Here is a 17,387-nt window from a genome sequence, read left to right on the forward strand (position 1 = left end):
CCGGGATTCGATCCCGCGATCTCGTGCTCAGCAGCGCAACGCCTTAGCTGACTGAGCCACCTCGGCGGGTAACAGAGTTAGGCTTGCTGGCACTTTTGGTTGCGAGCGATGTATACACAGCTGTAATCGTTTAGTGCATGAACGATCGCCCTGACGGATGACTATGATGCCAGTAACCGCTACATACCATCATAGGGGTATGTAGCGGATCATGTGCTGGTTCTTCGTAATTATCATGCACGAACCATTTCATTATGATGACCGGACTCTGGCGCATACTCACTGTGGGTAATCGGCGAAAAATTGGGTGGCGTTAAGAAAGTATATTTAAAATAGCTATAACGTAAGCATGTGATTGCTTAGAAAATATCTGCAATAGAATACGGAAGCAGTCAGTGGTATAGATAAAATAAGAAACAAAAATAGAAGATATAACGGGACATTTCGGCCCTTTCCTTCGCCTTCATATATTAAGGAAAGTTTTAAAGGGCACCTTTCCCGTTTCTTGTTTACGTCGTGGAAGAAATGCACTCACCTAGTTTTCTGTTCTGAGGTCCACCAAAGTTGATAGCTCCTTGATAATGATAACGTCGATCAGAACATTCCTACGTCTAAGATATGTACGCTTATGCATATTTCATATTTTGTCAAACAATGTTCTTGCTCGCCTTATAAAAGATTCTTATATGAACGATATGTTTGTACCATTCATACTTTGAGACAGAGCCCGTTGTCCCGTGATTCAGGTCCCAAACTAAGGCTGTGACAAAAAATGAAACCAGTGTTCAAATAAAAAAAATATGCTTTTATTTCTCGAAGAGGTTAACCGGAAGTAAAAGAAAGGAGTGTGAAAAACTTGAAGATATGGAGTTATGAAATCAAAATAGAAAACACTTCGTGGCCACTGACAGTACTGTGACATGCGTCATGGCGTAGTTCAAGAAATCGCACTTCAACAACAGGCTTCACGGTGCTTCACACGGCAACAAATGGTAGGCGATCATGTGGGACTACGGCACTTTCTCATAACCTGTTCACTCTGTGTCGACGAAGCACATAAGGAGTCCCTGAACATAACCGCGATCTGATGTCGACTAAAGGACACACGCACGCTTTCCGTTAAAACGACGACATGAACCACTCCAGGTGCGGTCCGAACTGGAACACTGCCGTGACCACATCGCGATTTGCAAGACGCTTGAGCTTTTCAAGGTGGACAGTGCAGCTTAGTGTCAGGTCATCTCCAATTCAGGACATCAAACCAAGCAGTTCAGAGCGCGTTCAAGTCGAAGGTCCTCTTCCACAGGCTGGCGAACGCAACCTCCCTCCTCCTGGGGCAGCCTACGTACGTCGCCTGGTGCGGCCCGAAGCAGTTGGCACACATCGGCGTCCTTCGCTCGCATTCCTCGTCGCAGTATCGTGCGCCGCAGTTCTTGCAACGGCCCACGGATACGCAAGCACGCGATGTGTGGCCGAACCGCAGACACTTGAAACACTGCAACGGCGCTTCTATGTACTCCTCTACGATAAACTTCTCGTTCTCCAGCTCGAGCGTCTTGGGAAGCGTGGCGTCCGGTTTGAAAGTAAGCACGACGCTGCTGCGTGGGAATTCCTCGTAAGTGCCGTCGTGCAGCCGCTTCACCGTGAGCTGCCGCCTGGCGCTCAAGACGCCCACGCTCGCAAAGAGCTCGGCGAGCTTTTCGTTGGTGTAGTGGTAAGGAACGCCCCGGATCTTGGCTTCGTGCCGCAGGTACATGCTGGGTATGACCGACTCCACGTCGGCTCCGCCGAGTGTCTTCAGGTTGAGCAGCTTGACGGCGTCCGCTGCGGTGGCCACGTTGACGCAGAGGAAGCCCGCGCGGTTGATCTTCTGATTGACGACGTTGTCGCCGACGACCTCCTCCAGCTCGCGCGCCACCTGCCCTCCGCGAATGTTCCAGAAGGTGCGGGTCGTGCTGATGGCCTTGAATACTACCGGAATGCCGAAGACCTGACCCTCGTTGCCACGCCCGGACAGGCAAACGCCATCGTTGGTGTTCTCGACGTCGGATTCGTCTTCGTCGTACTTATCGTCGGAGCTGCTGTAGGTGCGGCGGCGTCTTTTCGAGGAACGCGGCCTGTACGAGTCTTCATTTGTCTTAGAACTTCTCTCGGACGAGTGTCCCGACTTTTCGCAGTCCGAACTCTCTTCTTTCTTTTTGCTAGCCACGGCAGTCTCGGCCTTTTCGGTGGGCTTCGAGTCGTCTTGAAGCGTGTCTTGAAGCTCCACTTTTTTCCCAGCACTGGCGCTTGGTGCGTCACTGTGACCTGTCTCTTTATCCTTACTTTGTGTAGAAGAACTTGCAACAGCACATTCGGGAGTAGAGGACGACACCTCGTGATCGTTTAAGGCTGGTTGTTTGCCTGAACTTGTGTTCATGTCGCTTGGATTGCTGTTCTTTTCAGTAACTGGTGTATTTTGACTTTTATCGATCTCTTCGGTAGTAGGTGGCCTCGGCCCATAAAAGACCTCGTTTTGCGCCTTGAGCGTATCTTCGTTCTTCAACACATTCGCCTTCTCTTCTTTTGACAAAGGCTCCCGGCTTTGCAACACCTTTTCTGAGCCTTTCATTTCAGGATCCCTGTCTCTCACTGATGTTTCTTGCTTGTTCACAGCCAAGCTCTGGTTATCGGTGGGAGATTCTTCAAGTTTCGACAATGATATCTGATTTTCCGCCACCACCTCAGATTTGCTTTGGTCACCTTTAGGAACGCTAGTTTCATCAGCACTCGATGTACTTTGTTGATTTTGTGGATCTGGTTGCTGCTTTTCCGTATCGGCATCCTGGTTCTTACTCTGAATTGTGTGATAACTAAGTCGAGCACCGTCAGTTGTGTCACTTTTCGTTACGCCTCGGCCAACGCTAAGTATCGAAACCGGCGGTGCTGCGCCTCCTACCGTGGCACTTGCTTTGTCTTTTGCACATGTCCTGGTATCGTCCACGTCAGCGTCTATCATTTCAACGTCAGAGTTGTAGCATTCGCCGTGCCCTGCGGATGATTTAGGAGCTGATTTGCATACTGTATCTTTTGTGTTGTGCACACCGCCTGCTTCAGGTTTCTTTTGCTTTGGGCCAGGCTCTAGTATTTGTCCACATTTGGCGTCCGCTTGCCCTTCTAGCTTCGGAGCCACTTTTTCCTCGGCTAATTTTTCTTGAACGATAGTAGGAGGACGGGCCTGCTCATGACTTGCTGAAGAAGTGGGCACTTGCTGGCCATGGAGTGGGCTAGCTGCTGGTTGTGGAATACTTGTTGCAACACTTGGACGCTGAGGCCCAGTGAAGTAACTTGGAGTTGGAAGAGGCGGTCCTGTTAATGCTCCACGCGAGAGCTGGCCTGATGATGTGTTGAGGAACGGCGAAGGCACTGGAAGTTGCGGCTTTGGATCTGTAGTAGTGGCTTGCTTTTGTTGAAAGTCATAAAGACTGGGAGTGCCGGGGACGGATCCTGGTTGTTGAGGCGGTGTCATGTAGCGTTCTTGCCCGAAGTGAATTGGCATGTAAGTGAGTGGGAAAAGCTGCTGCGGGTACGCAGTAGTTATCGGAGGCCGTAGTTCGGGCGTATTGGGCGCGCTGACGTTGCACTGTGTTGAGTTGCCAGTAGAAGCTGCCGCAAGCTGGCGAGTTGGCAGAAACGATTGGCAAGTGAACGACGGCGGCTGAGGAGGTGCCGGCAGTGCTTGCTGAGCTGAAACCGCAGGCAACGTGCTTGCAGGCTGCCGAGGTGCAAGCGAAGTACCGGGTGCCTTATACTGCGTGGGCCCGCAAGATCCCTGCGAAAGTGCTGGACGCTGTTGTCCGCCTGAAGAAGCAGACAAGTGTTTCTCGTCACCGCTTTGCGCGCTAGCTTGGCTCTGCGGTGGACCTATGATCGGAGCCCGCGCCACCTTGTCTAAAGGATTGGCACGCAGTACCTGCGAGGCCAGTTGTTCCAACTTGCCTTTCGGAAGCGGAAAGCTGATAGGGCGCTGTAGTTTGCGGTCTTCGATACTGCCTGGTCGCTCCTCTGCAGGACTCCGCGATGGCATCGATGCGACAGGCGGATCATCTTTGCTTTCGACGGTCGAAGGAGGCTTTTGAATCGCAGATTCAAGTGGTGTTAGTGAGACGCTGCTTACACATGAAGCAACCGGAGGGTGCTGGTGCTGTTGTTCGGAAGTAGCAGGCGGAAGGCGCGCAGTTTGTGGTGTTTCTGAGACGCTGGTTACGTATGAAGCAACAGGAGGGCGCTGACGCTGTTCGGTAGTAGGTGGAAGGCGTGCACCTCGTGGTGTCTGCGAGACGCTGGTTCCACATATGGCCACCGGAAGGCGCTGACGCTGTTCGGCTGTAGGAGTTTGAAGGCGCGCACTTTGTAGTGTTTGCGAGACGCTAGTTGCACATGGAGCCAACGCAGGGCGCTGACGCTGTTCGGCTGTAGCAGCTGGAAGGCGCGCGCTCTGTGGTGTATGCGAGATGCTAGCTGCACATGGAGCAACGGGAGGGCGCTGACGCTGTTGGTCGGTTGTAGCAGACGAAATGTGCGCACTTTGTGGTGTTTGTGAGACGCTGCTAACAGATGGAGCCACCGCAGGACGCTGACGTTGTTCGGCTGTAGGAGGTGGAAGGCGCGCACTTTGTGGTGTCTGCGAGATGGTGGGTGCACATGGAGCAGCTGGAGGGCGCTGACGCTGTTGGTCGGTTGAAGCAGACGGAATGTTCGCACTTTGTGGTGTTTGTGGAACGTTGCTAACAGATGGAGCAACTGGAGGGTGCTGACGCTGTTCGGCTGTAGGAGGTGGAAGGCGCGCACTTTGTGGTGCCTGTGAGACGCTGCTTACAGGTGGAGCAAGCGGAGGACGCTGCCGTTGTTGGTCGGCTGTAGGCGGAAGAGGAGGTGCACTTTCACTTCGAAGTTTATCCACAAGCAACGACCCCTGTTCTGGCCCTCGGACACCTGGTACGCTTTGGCACTGTGAAGGACCCATTGACGCCCGCTGACTCTGCTGCGAAAAATCCACGCTCGAAGTGGATCGCCCAGGGATCGCTGGCCTAGGCAGCTGCGGCGATGGGACAGGAGCAGCTAAACGGGTGGGAATACCACCCACAGCTTTTCCCGGCTCCCCAAGTGGCCCTTCCTTGCTTAATGGTGGTCCTTTGTAGCCCGATCCAAGCATCTGGCCTCTGTAACTGGTGGTTGGAAGGTTTGGCCACGGGTTGTCAGGGTTAGCGGGCATTTCTTTGTAGCCTGGTTTAGCAGCTCGTTCCATCACAAAGTTTTTCGGATGGTTCGGTGGTGCGGGACGCACTTCATCTTTCCCTGGGATCATTGGTCGTGTATCAAAAGCCGCGCTATCAAGCCTCAAACCGACATCTCGAGGGGGGACGCCTTCAGGGGGACAGTGATTCTTCTGGCCCATTGGGCCGGACATTGGTTGTTGATATGTAGAAGCAAATCTGACTGGGCCTGGTCCTTCCGAGTGGCCCTCGCTGAAAGGACGACGTCCTGGATACGGTGAACTGGGCAAATGTTCCTCGTAAGGTGAGAAACCCGGCAATTCTCGGCCGCGCTCTTGGAATTCCCGTGGGCAGGCGTACCCGCGGTCGCGACTGGAACTCCTTGGAGGTCTTTCTTTGTAACCGGATGTGTCAGGATTCCCAAGATTACCACCGGGATGTTCTCTTGGTGAGAAGGGCTCCCTTTCCATCCGACCGAAGTGAGGTGGTCCCGAACGGTAAGGGAAGGAACCGAATTCATCTTCCCAGCCCAACGCTCCATGATCGCGCGGTCCTTCGCCAAAGTCTTCCGGACCCCAGTCATGACGCCGAGGCGGAACCGAGGTACTTCGCCGGCTTTCCTGGCAAGGCATTAAAGGTGGCCTTTCGTCATTAAAGCTGCTAGAGTACTCTCGAACAAAAGGCCGCTGGCCCATGCCTCCGGCACGAGCTCGTTCGTCACCGTAGGGAGGGCCAGACCGCGCCCACTCGGGGTCGTCATCGGGCCACTCTTGCATGCGGCGAGATCGGTGTTCAAGGTTCATTTCATCACCGAAGCGCTGCGAGTCATCACCGAAGCGGTAATGCTCAGGGCCTCGTTCCTCGCGACCCCCTAAACCGTCGAATCGTTCGCGCTCACCGCTGTGACGTCCTGGATAGCCGAAGGAATGCCTCTCTCGTTCCGGAGATCCAAAGTACCGGTCGCGGTCCCCGCCGTACCGCGGTGTACTCTGGGGGCGACGAAGTCTCTCCGGTGGTCCGGAAGGCCCTCGCGGGCCGCCACCACCAGGTGCGTGGTAGTCGTACGATGCTAGAGACAGCTCGTCGTGGTCTTCGGGCGGGCGCCTTCCTTGGTGCCCTCTGCCGTCCCTGCTGTCGTCACGCAGGGAACTGTCGAAGTGAATTGGAGGTACGGAAGCCGAACCAGCGAATCGCTCGTCGTCATATTCCGGGGCTCGCCTTCTGTGTCCCATGGGCCCCTCATCTCCGAACCCCGGGGGTCGCCTTCTGTGTTCCACTGGCCGGTCATCTCCGAACTCTCTCCGCCGTTGACGGTCAAGCAGCGCTCTCGACAGATGGGGAGTCGATTCTAAGAGCGACGATCGGCTGCGTAGCGAAGGCTTGAACCCTGGCCTACTGGACGGCAGATGACGTTGGGGACGCGGTTCGGAGGAAGGCTTGCTTCGGCTGTCGCGTCTACGGTCACTCATGGTTTACGCCAATTAGCACAAGCCGAGAAAATAGGGCCACACAGGCAATGAGTCGATTACGGGCACAGTAGCTAACGGCAGAAGTTGCGACGCATCGAATATACTCCGCGCTCACGCGTACATGTCATGCGAAGAAGAAAAACAGTATTTGGAATCAGCCGATGCGGCGTAGCGCGAAGGCAAACACAGGGTTCGGTAGCGTGCTTGGCTCACTGCCGATGTTCAGGTGAGAGTCAGGTGAGTCAGCGGGAAACAGCACAAGGAGAAGGTAACACTTGCCCTGTCTGGTGAAGCCACGCGATGAGAATTTCAGCGAACCTCGGCGCCAAGCTCCGTTCTCGCCCCACTGTTGACGTTGATGTTGATTCCTTCGCCGTGCTTTTCTTTTTCATCGGTTCATTGCGGGTCGCAGGAGGATCTTCATCTTTCTCGGTGGCTTACGCTGCTGGCCTGCGAAAAAATACTACGGTTAGTCAGGATACAGGATCTGCGAAGGTATACACTAAAGCAAATTTCTATTTTTTTAAAGTATTCATGCGCTAATTTTGTGATTAGAGAGATATCAATACTTGTTGGTCTCTATGAAAAAGTATACACTCATGGTAACGAGGACGCAGGAGAACGAAAATGGAGTGTGTTATTTGCGAGGCGGTATTTAGTGTTATGTGCGAACCACTAGCATAGGTTAAAATAATACGGACTTCGTAAATTTGGACATGCCTTCTAACGACAATGACGAAGTGAACTTTGCATAACGCTCGTAGCCTCTTTTAAAATTCACCCTTGAGTTAGCCTTACTGATTGCTCGCATACTAGTCTAGGTATTCCAACATTTCGATTGGTTCTGTGTTTTTTTTTTTTCATTTACTTTGCGTTTCTCGTCTTCGAATTAAGATTTTCATGATCTGCAACCTGCCGTCCGATTCATGGCCTATCCCCCTTAGTGGGTATTAGCCATGACAGAGGTTCATCGTCATTACCATCATCATTATCCTGATGATGTAGCATATACGGCTGAATAAAAGCGCGACAAATATGGTACCATAAAACAAAATATCTGAAATAGAAGCTTATCTTGGGGTCAAAACCACACTTTTTTATTATTATCGGTGTTAAACACGTTTAATCTCTCATACCATACACTCAACCAAATTTGTCTAAATTGTTCTTTTCTTTAAAACAAAATGTTAAGTTCCACCGCTCGCACCTCCGCACGTGGGTCCCACGTGGCTACGGCGGCGCCATTAGTAGGTCGGCGCTCAAAACTGCGACTATTTCCTGCATGTTGGCGCAGTTAGCTGAAGCGTATGCATGCCGGTTGTGTTGCCTCTAAAGGCAGGAGCCCAATCGGGACTTACAAGATAATCCGACGCCATGGTGCACTTAACTATATGAGTTCGTACCCGACGGTGTCACGCAATCTCATCGGCGCCATGCGCGACCTGAAGTCGTCCACTTAGTGCGTCTAAATACATTTTACGCGCTATAACCAACTGTAAATCCTAAATTCTGACTTGATTTATTAATTTAGCTCTTATATGTAATTTGCGTCTTTCATTTTCTGTTTACAGCGTCGCAAACGATGCTTTTCTTAAGAGGGGTGCATTGACATTTGTAAATTGTTTGTCTTCCTTATGTGATCGTTTTCCCCCGGCTAACGACCTGCTACATAATTCTCGGTCTGCGCCAGGCACGCCTTTATGTATCCGAACTTTCTCGAACGTTGTCGCCGATCCTCTAGCGAAAGAATCTTTCCTAATTAAATTATGTGTGTCATGTGAACAGTGGTGCAGTTTCCGGAACGTAACTAAGCACCAGTGAATACGCTGGAATGCACGATGAGTTATGTCTGAATAGCCAACGCGCTTCATTTGTAGATCCGATTTCGACGACCTACAATCGCGCTTGCCGACATCGCTGGGCTCTGAAGTCGGATTCACACAGCCGTCATACGCCCCCGTCAAAATCACCGTAACGTTACCGGCGTCCGACATGACACATCCGTTTCACGTCGGTTTCTCCTCAAAAACGGGACGTTGGTGACGTTCTCTGATGCTCCTAATGAGCATCGCCAGTTCCAGTTTTGAGAAGAAACCGGCGAAGAAATTTTTTTTTTCATGACGGACGTCGGCGACGCGATGGTGACAGGACGGGGCGTGTGACGGCTGTGAGAATCAAGCCTGAGTGTGAGTTGTTGTTCTGCGCACAAGTTCGTCCACTGAAGGGTTAACTCGGGCTGTGCGTACCTCCCCCCCTCCTCCCCCTTTCTGTCGATCTGGTCGAAGAGTGACGCTGCCATCAACTTTTTCGACTCGATGTGGAGTGTTGAGTGGAGAAACGCACTAGAATACGGCGGTTAGCTTTGACTATCGCGACAACGTGACAGTGTTCAGAAGAAAAGTTGGTGCAACGAGCACAGCAAGTCTCCAACGCCATGTTGCCAAAGGGAACAGTGGATATGACTTTTGACTCACATGCGACGCAAAGCGCCACGGTTGGCGAGTGGCTACGGTATTCTACCGTTGTGTACGAAGCAGTTCGCGTGTTTGATTGCGAGTCACGGGTACCATTTTCTCACGGGCTCGTCACCGAAAAGAAAACAACGAAAAAAAAAGTGTGCGTACAGTGCTTTTTGTGCGCGTTAAAAGGACACTAAAGAGAAAAGCGGAGCTACGCTAGTAAATTCCGCTTTTACAACACAAACACGCCGTGTCCCACCTAACGTTAGCCAAGCTGATCAAATAAAGAAAAGATTAAAAAATCATGGTGCAAGGTAGGCTTATAAGACGTGTGGTGTTGGGTCGTCAGACCTGTGGTGACTGAACACTTAAGGTCTTATAATCGTATCTTGCAGCGTGATTTGAAGCATGAAATGCTTTTAGCTCCCATTGTCGGCAACCTTCAAGTGATCTTGAGCCAAAAGCCATAGCCGTTATCTGGCACTCAAACGAGAACGGAACGACAACACCAGGGCATCGTTGCGAGAACAAAACGAGATCATCCGGGCAACCACTGAAAAGTTAAGAAAATGAGGTCCCTGGCCCACAACCCCTTGTACAGAACCGCATTACACACGCTAGTTACTGCTCAAACAAGTAAAAAAAATATTGCATCCGATTTCTTACTAATTAATGCTTGTTCACAATATCAGCTCACAGCTGTTACTTCTTGTACGCTGAACTTTTGTAATTTCCAGTGCATTATACACTTGATTGTGATCTTTTCGCATTGGGTCAGGGTTGCCTAAGCTCTTTCAACGCCAGCGGTCCGTGAGTGTCGCGGCGCGGGTTTTGCGCTGCCTCGTTCAAGAGATGGCGCCACGCTGCGTGACCAGGCCGCCAGCGTCCGGCGCGGCGCGGATGATTGTTTGGCCGACACGAGACTTGCACCGAGGTTCATTTGAAAATAGGTTCATTTCAGCGCAGTAAGCTTTCAAGCTTTCAGGTCTCTCTCGCGGCAGCAATCTACCTTGCCGGTAGCCATTTCATGCTCTCGATTACGGGAGATCCACCATCTTTTTTTTATTTCGACAGGTTGGCTAACGTAAGCTGGGACACCCTCTCTCTCTCTCTCTCTCTCTCTCTCTCTCTCTCTCTCTCTATATATATATATATATATATATATATATATATATATATACAGTACATATTTTTTATAAGAAGGCTGTGACCGTGATACAGCTGTCGGCTTCGCATACGAGCACTAAGTCATCAATTACCTCATGGATTACGTTTGACGTCATGTATTTGACGCTGTCTATTCGGCGGCATTCATTATTTTTCATCGGTGAAGCTGATTTGCATACTGCTCCAAACGGGTCACACTAATTTATGCTAGTTTCGGGAACATGCATAGCAACAACAGCCGAAATACGAGAAAGCATCTGCGACGTCACCGTGACGTACAATAGCCGGGGTTTCGGCGCGAGATTTAAAGAAGTGACGTTCGGTCTTCAATTGCTTTTATTGCGACAGCAATTATACGAACACTCAAGGCATATTTCTGCCGTCGCCGCCCCCGTCACGTTCCCAGTGCCGGATTAAGAAATTTCGGGGACCGGGGCTAACTGCATCCTTGGGGCCCTAATGACGACGATGATGATGATGATGACTGATTTAAGACGCTGAATTTTTTGAAGCCCACATGTTACGTTCGCTGATTAGTGATAAAATATACATCATCATTTTAGGGGTAATTGGAGATCGCAGGGAGAGGCCTTCGTCCTGCAGTGGACATAAGTATAGACTGATGATAATGATGATGATAAGCCATCTTTATGGGTTCGGGAAACTAATTTCTTGGCGTGATGTAACGGTTATTATCTGACGTAGACGTCGTTCTGGCAATTCTGTCGTGTCTGCAAGTGATTATTCTGCTTGTTGTTACTGTTAGACATTGTAATTTCAAGCTTTATTTGTTGCTTACACAATCTAGATTTTTTAATGGTAAAAGCATTCATTACGGTGTTTTGGTGCCATGCTCAGAGTTATGTTCGCCGAAACGCCCTGTACCGGTTTTCGATGACAACATGGGCAGCAAGCACGCTCAGCAACATTTTTAAGCGAAGCTTTATAGGCTCACAAGTTTCGGCGGTGGTGGTGTCACGCTTAAAAGTGGCCCGATCCTGGTGATAGTGCAGAACGGGTCCAAGCTCAATGTCACATACCCCTGTGGGCTCGGGGACCTGTAACGCACCCTTTAACTACCCTTGTCACACGTAGGTCTCAAAGAGAAAAAAAATCACCAGCCCTTACCCTGTCGAGAAAAAGTGGGTAAGCTAAGCTTGTCCGATTCTAGCGTGAGGGCTTCCGAAGCCCAGGCGAAACGTCAGTGAAGAGTCGCGGACCCCGAGTTGCGGGAGCGCGATGTTGAGGCCAAACGCCAACGAAGAGCCGCCGACCCTGAGTTTAGGGCAAACGAAGCGGAACGCCTGCGACAGTGTCGTCTTGCCACAAGCTTCGCTTACCCCCATTTTCTCGACAGGGGAAGGGCTCTGTACTATTGCGATAGCAATTATATGGACACTCCAAAGCGGATTTCTGCCGTCGACGTCGCCGTTGCCGTGAGGTTCCGTATGACGTCAATGGCGATGAAATCGTCGCCGCGCTCCGGACGCTGTATGTGCGAGTGAAAGGGAGCGAGGGACGCGCGCTTTCACAGGGAGCGAACGCACGTCGAAGAGCAAACGCGCGTTCCGCGCCGTGGTGGTGGTAAGTGGTTCTTGAGGGAAAGGGAAAGGTTGGCGCTATCTTCTGCAGCCCTTGAGGGAGCACGGCTCAGCGCGCCGTGCTCCCTGAAGGGCTGCAGAATTAAGCGTCTCTTTCCTCCTTTCCATATATAGAGAGCAAACGCGACTTTTTCCGTCGCGCAAAAGGCTGTGGGAGGACGGGAGGGAGAGAGAGAGGGGAGGCGACGTTTAGCTGCGGCACCAAATGCGTATTTATATAAAAACGCCGCGCTCGTTCAGTGCGAACGCGGGCAAAACGCCGACGGCGTCGACAACAGTTCTGCGCGTTGCTGGTGCTGCTGCATGTCCAAGTTTATACAGCTGATAAAACTGCTATCCTTACTCCGTATAGCTCTCTACTAATTTGCTATCGCAATTGATGCTTCGCCTTTCGGGTGAAACTGCGACATTTTTTTTTTTTTGTGGTCGAGTGAGTCCCCTAAAAAGTTGGGGGCCCGGGGCTGCAGCCCCCATAGCCCCCACCTTATTCCGGCACTGCACGTTCCGTACTAAGTCCGCGGGTGATAAAATCGTCGCCACACGCCGTATGCTCCACCTGCGAGTGACAGCGTGCGAGGGTGAGCCGGCGATAGCGACTCAATCTCCCGCACGCAAGCGAACAAAGCGGGATGAAAGCAAGCGCGCCGTCTTCGAGTCGCGAACGACGCTCCGGAGGGAGGGTAGAGAGGGGGTGGGGGGGGGCGTACTAAGTCACGCGCTCCCGCCCGGGCGGCTGTCTTCAACGCCATCCACGGCGGGGGCAGTGTCCTTCCTCGCTGTGCTGTGTTTCCGCGGTTCACTTCGCGTTGATACGAGCGGCGGGACGAAGGTCAATTGGTTCGCTGCTGCTGCCGTGCTTACTCACAGCAGCGTTTTGACAGCGAGTTTCCGCGGTCATCGAGGGAGATGCGTATGTTTGCTTGTGCACGCGTGGCACCATGCGTCTTAATGTAGTTAATATGCCTATGTTGACAAGTTTATACGACCTATAAAACTACTATCCTTACTTCGTAAGGCTGTCCACTAGTTTGCTATCGCAATCGATGTTTCGCCTTTCGGGCGAAACTGCGACTTTTTTTTTGCCAGTAATCAACTTCTCACCGAGAATAATGGAACTAAAGTTTTATTGCGATAGCAATTATATGGACACTCCAAAGCAGATTTCTGCCGTCGGCGTCGCCGTCGCCGTTGCCGTCGCCGTCGCCGTCGCCGTGAGGTTCCGTATGACGTCAATGGAGATGAAATCGTCGCCGCGCGCCGCCGAACGCTGTATGTGCGAGTGAAAGGGCGCGAGGGACGCGCGCTTTCACGGGGAGTGAATGCACGGCGGAGAACAAACGCGCGTTCTGTGCCGTGCTCCCGTAAGGGCTGCAGAAGTAGGCGTCTCTTTCCTCCTTTACAATCACCATATATGTAGAGCAAACGCGCCTTCTTCTGACGCACGAAAGGCCGTGGGGGGGGGGGGGGGGGGGAGGGAAGGGAGGCGACGTTTAGCTGCGGCACCAAGTGCCTATTTATATCAGAGGCTCCGGCAACAGTCACCAACGCCGCACGCATTTTGTGGGAACGCGGGCAAAACGCCGACGGCGTCGACAACAGTGCTGTGTGTTGCCGGTGCTGCTGCATGTCCAAGTTAGTACAGCGGATAAAACTACTATCCTTACTCCGTATAGCTCTCTACTAAGTTGCTATCGCAATTGATGCTTCGCCTTTCGGGTGAAACTGCGACAACTTTTTTTAAAAGATGCTTGATCAGTGCAAACCCATTTAGCGTTCCTCTTTTGCTTATTTTTTAATGATTTCCGTGTGGCAAATGGTCATCCGGATGCCCCACCTATGGCGCTTCTCATAGCCTGTTTTTTTCCCCGTTCTTTCTTTGTTTCCATTCAATACAAATGGAGGAGGCAGTGATAAAAGGTGCATAAATTGCAGCATTGGTGAGTCACGCAATACATAAATATTACATATTACAAAACATGATTTATACAGACGGGATACTGTTGATTGAAAGATAGAAGGGTAGACGCATGGCATATAATGAAACGAAAAATTAAATATAGATGAAGATCTGTGAGCTGAGATGTTGTGAAGTGTTCATTGTTAAATACCAGATAGATTGTAACAATTGAGAAGTCGGGTTACAGTGTTTCCAATCATTTGTTCACAATATCTTGTCCTGAACGAGGGACGTTCCACAACTATGGATTTCGGGTACTGTGGGATAATGCATTCAACGTCGAACTATCAATATGTCATAATGTACTTATGTACTTTGTTGATATTATATGCTATAGCGTACCGTGTTCGTTGATGAGTTTCATCGTATAGACAGAGCACTGTCGGTAAGCTATGATGCATAAAAACATTCTCAGTGTGATGTTTATATGAGACGATTACTATTATGCGCATTTTGTGTTTCTCCAAGAAAAAAATGTTTTGCTAGTTGCTTCGACGTGCGACTTTCCAAACGAGTTGTGCATAACTGGTGTGCGAAGCGAAGAGAGTACGATAAATTAATATTTTTATCCCTCGTCGGAAAAACATATACATTTCATTTGTTTTGCATTCGCGTGATATGGCCATGTTTCTGAAATACAAAATTTACATGTTCATTTAATCGTAAAGTGTCTCAAATGTGTAAACATACAATATATTATTTACGACTTCTTAACAATGTTATTGAAGATTTATAAAAAATATTTCATCGAATAACGCTACCTTTCGCACAGAAAATAACTGTTTTTGTCTTTTAAAATATTACCTAGCAGATGTTTTCTTGCGGCCAAGTAGACAAGCTGCGTAGAAGTTTCTTTCCGGCATCGTTTAGGCGAAAGTAACACGTAGATCGAAGATAAGAATACACTGACGTCATCTGCATAAAGTATAAATTTTACTTCCGGACAAGTGAGAACAGTGTCGTTAACATCTAGGTTCAATAGTAGCAGCCTCAGAATACTTCCTTGAAGAACTCCGGTTAATATTTCGCGAGTTAATGACGCAAACGTGTTTAGATACAGATTGCTACCTGGTGCTTAAATATTCTTAAATTGGTTCAAGCGGTGCACCCCTAATGCCATATCTTTTTAGTTTGCTGGTCAATAAATGATGGTCGATATGATAAAATACCTGGTTGAGGTAAATAAATTACACGAAGTGAACACTATGTGACGCAGAGCACAGACACATTGAAACTGCACAGTATTACGTGTTCGTGCGAGAACTTGCCCAGCAATTCTATCTGAATCATCTAGTGTAGTTTGGGTTGCCAGCCGTCCCGAATTTAGCGCGACAGTCCCGACTTTCGAGCAACTGTCCCGGATTTGGCTTTTTTTTTTTGTAACTGCATAGGAATAAATAGAACAGATTTCCTTTTTATAATGCCTGGCAGCTCATTTGCACATTCATATTTTTTGTGTGTGTTCTGTTGCGTTGTCATAAAAATAAAGATGTGTTCGTATTTGACGTGGTTCTAGTTAAAGCGACCCTGAAACGATTTTGACGATTTTGTACAAACGTACTGAGTGGTTCAAGTACGTCCTTCTGATGATTAATTGACGCATCTAAGCGCTCTGCGTAAAGTGTGTAATTTATTACAAGGTTTTAAAAAGGCACATCGCTACCCATCACAGCATGCCAATCGGCTGAGTTTTGTGACCAAGTGAGCGATTTGACCATAAGACGTCAGTAGGGCCACCTACCCGATTGCCTGCCCAGGGCGCATGATCGATAATTTTTCCAACATAAAGGTGAACAAATGTTGTTAGTAATAGTTTAGATGCTAGTTAATTTGTTTCTATAAAAAGAAAGTAACAGAAAGAGACTGCACAAGGACATCTATCACTACACTAAAAGCACTTCCGGCCCACAGCAAGTGTCGTCTGCTTGTGTTAAAACATGCTAATTAGATAATTAGACTGAATTCGTTAATGAAATTCTCATTTATTATAGTTAGATGAAAAGTGACAATGAGAAAATTGTAGACGAACATTATAAACTCCCGATAGAGCTTTCTGTTGCTCAATACGTGCTACATAAAACTGTTTTGCCAAGCTTGAAAGATGCCCGCGAATACACGAAAAGTGCCTCGAGCGACCAGTCGCGCAGCAATTTTCCATGTATTCACGGGCTTCTTTCGCACTCGGAAAAACACATCTAAGTAGCACGTATTGAGCAACAGAAAGCTCTATCGGGAGTTTATAATGTTGCTCTACAATTTTCTCATTGACACTGTTCTTCTAATTATGATAAATAAGAAGTTGATTAACTAACCAAGACAAATTTTCTAATTAGGCGGAATTCAAAAAGTAATCAGAGTATCTCCAATTGACGGCAAACAACGTTATCTTGTTTCTACCCAGCTACGTAGCATTTGCATACTTTTAAAGTTTGGCCCGAGGTAAGTGCCCAGAGCAGCCAAGTTACGTTCATTCGACGTTGTGATGAACAGGATACGGAGGCTCCTTCTATAACTAGCCGTGAAGTTAGAAGGGCCTTGAGAGACATGACCAGGGGAAAAGCTGCTGGAGAAGATGGAACAACAGTCGATTTAACCAAGCATGGGAAAGCCATCGCTACAAAATACCGGCCATGGTCTGGCTGGGAATGTTTGATGTGGCCATCTCCGTACGTAGCATACCATCGCGTCGGCTGAGGCCAAGTTGTTATGAAAACGCGCAGTCACTCGTGTATTTGTGCTGTTAAATTACAGGAAATAATGCCCGGGAATGGGGAATGTTTAGAAATCACATGTGCATATTTTATGGTATTGTTTGGGATGAGTCGTGTATTTTCTACGCCATGTATGTAAACGCGAATTGCTTTTGTTTTTAATGCCGCCCATTCACCACTTTCGCGCGTTTCGCCTCTACACGCAGTATTCCTATAATGTCTAAATACCAAAATGACACACATGCTTGTAATTGGCTTCTTTCAGCTGATGCCCTCCGCTGGAGCTTCGTACGAAAACTGCTGCTGCTTACCTCGTGCCACAACGTTGGATGAATGCACAAAAATTCCGGAACGAGCATTTGTAATAAATGTTTCCTCATTGCACAAGGCGTATTTCGTCTACTTTATGAAATTTCACGTGGCACAGATACGATGGAGGTTTGTAAAGATCGTTCGCAATAATTTTTACCAAGTAAAAAAAATTACAGCCTTTCCCCTGTCGAGAAAATTGGGGTAAGCGAATCTTGTGGAAAGACAACGCTGTCGCAGGCGTTCCGCTTCGTTTGCACTAAACTCGGGGTCGGCGGCTCTTCGCAGACGTTTGGCCTCAACATCGCGCTCCCCAACTAGAGGTCCGCGGGTTTTCGTTGACGATTCATCTGAGCTTCGGAAGCCCTCATGCTAGCATCGGACAAGCTTCGCACCCCATTTTCTCGACAGGGGAAGGGCTGATGGTTTTGTCTCTTTGGGTCCTACATGTGACAAGGG

General features: G+C 49.3%; 1 protein-coding gene across 3 annotated transcripts in view; it reads right to left on the reverse strand.

Annotated features, from left to right (window-relative positions):
* Positions 1-787: 787 nt before the first annotated feature.
* LOC119430936 (protein piccolo) overlaps positions 788-17,387 on the reverse strand; it is a 58,796-nt gene continuing 42,196 nt past the window's right edge. For all 3 annotated transcript variants that reach the window (XM_049657341.1, XM_049657340.1, XM_049657342.1), the window contains one exon: positions 788-7,174. In XM_049657341.1, coding sequence (XP_049513298.1) covers positions 1,271-6,724 — 5,454 coding nt within the window. In that variant the 5' untranslated portion in view covers positions 6,725-7,174 and the 3' untranslated portion in view covers positions 788-1,270. The remainder of the gene's footprint in view (positions 7,175-17,387) is intronic.

The sequence above is a fragment of the Dermacentor silvarum genome, chromosome 10 (assembly GCF_013339745.2).
Source record: "Dermacentor silvarum isolate Dsil-2018 chromosome 10, BIME_Dsil_1.4, whole genome shotgun sequence".
Taxonomy (NCBI): Eukaryota; Metazoa; Arthropoda; class Arachnida; order Ixodida; family Ixodidae; genus Dermacentor; species Dermacentor silvarum.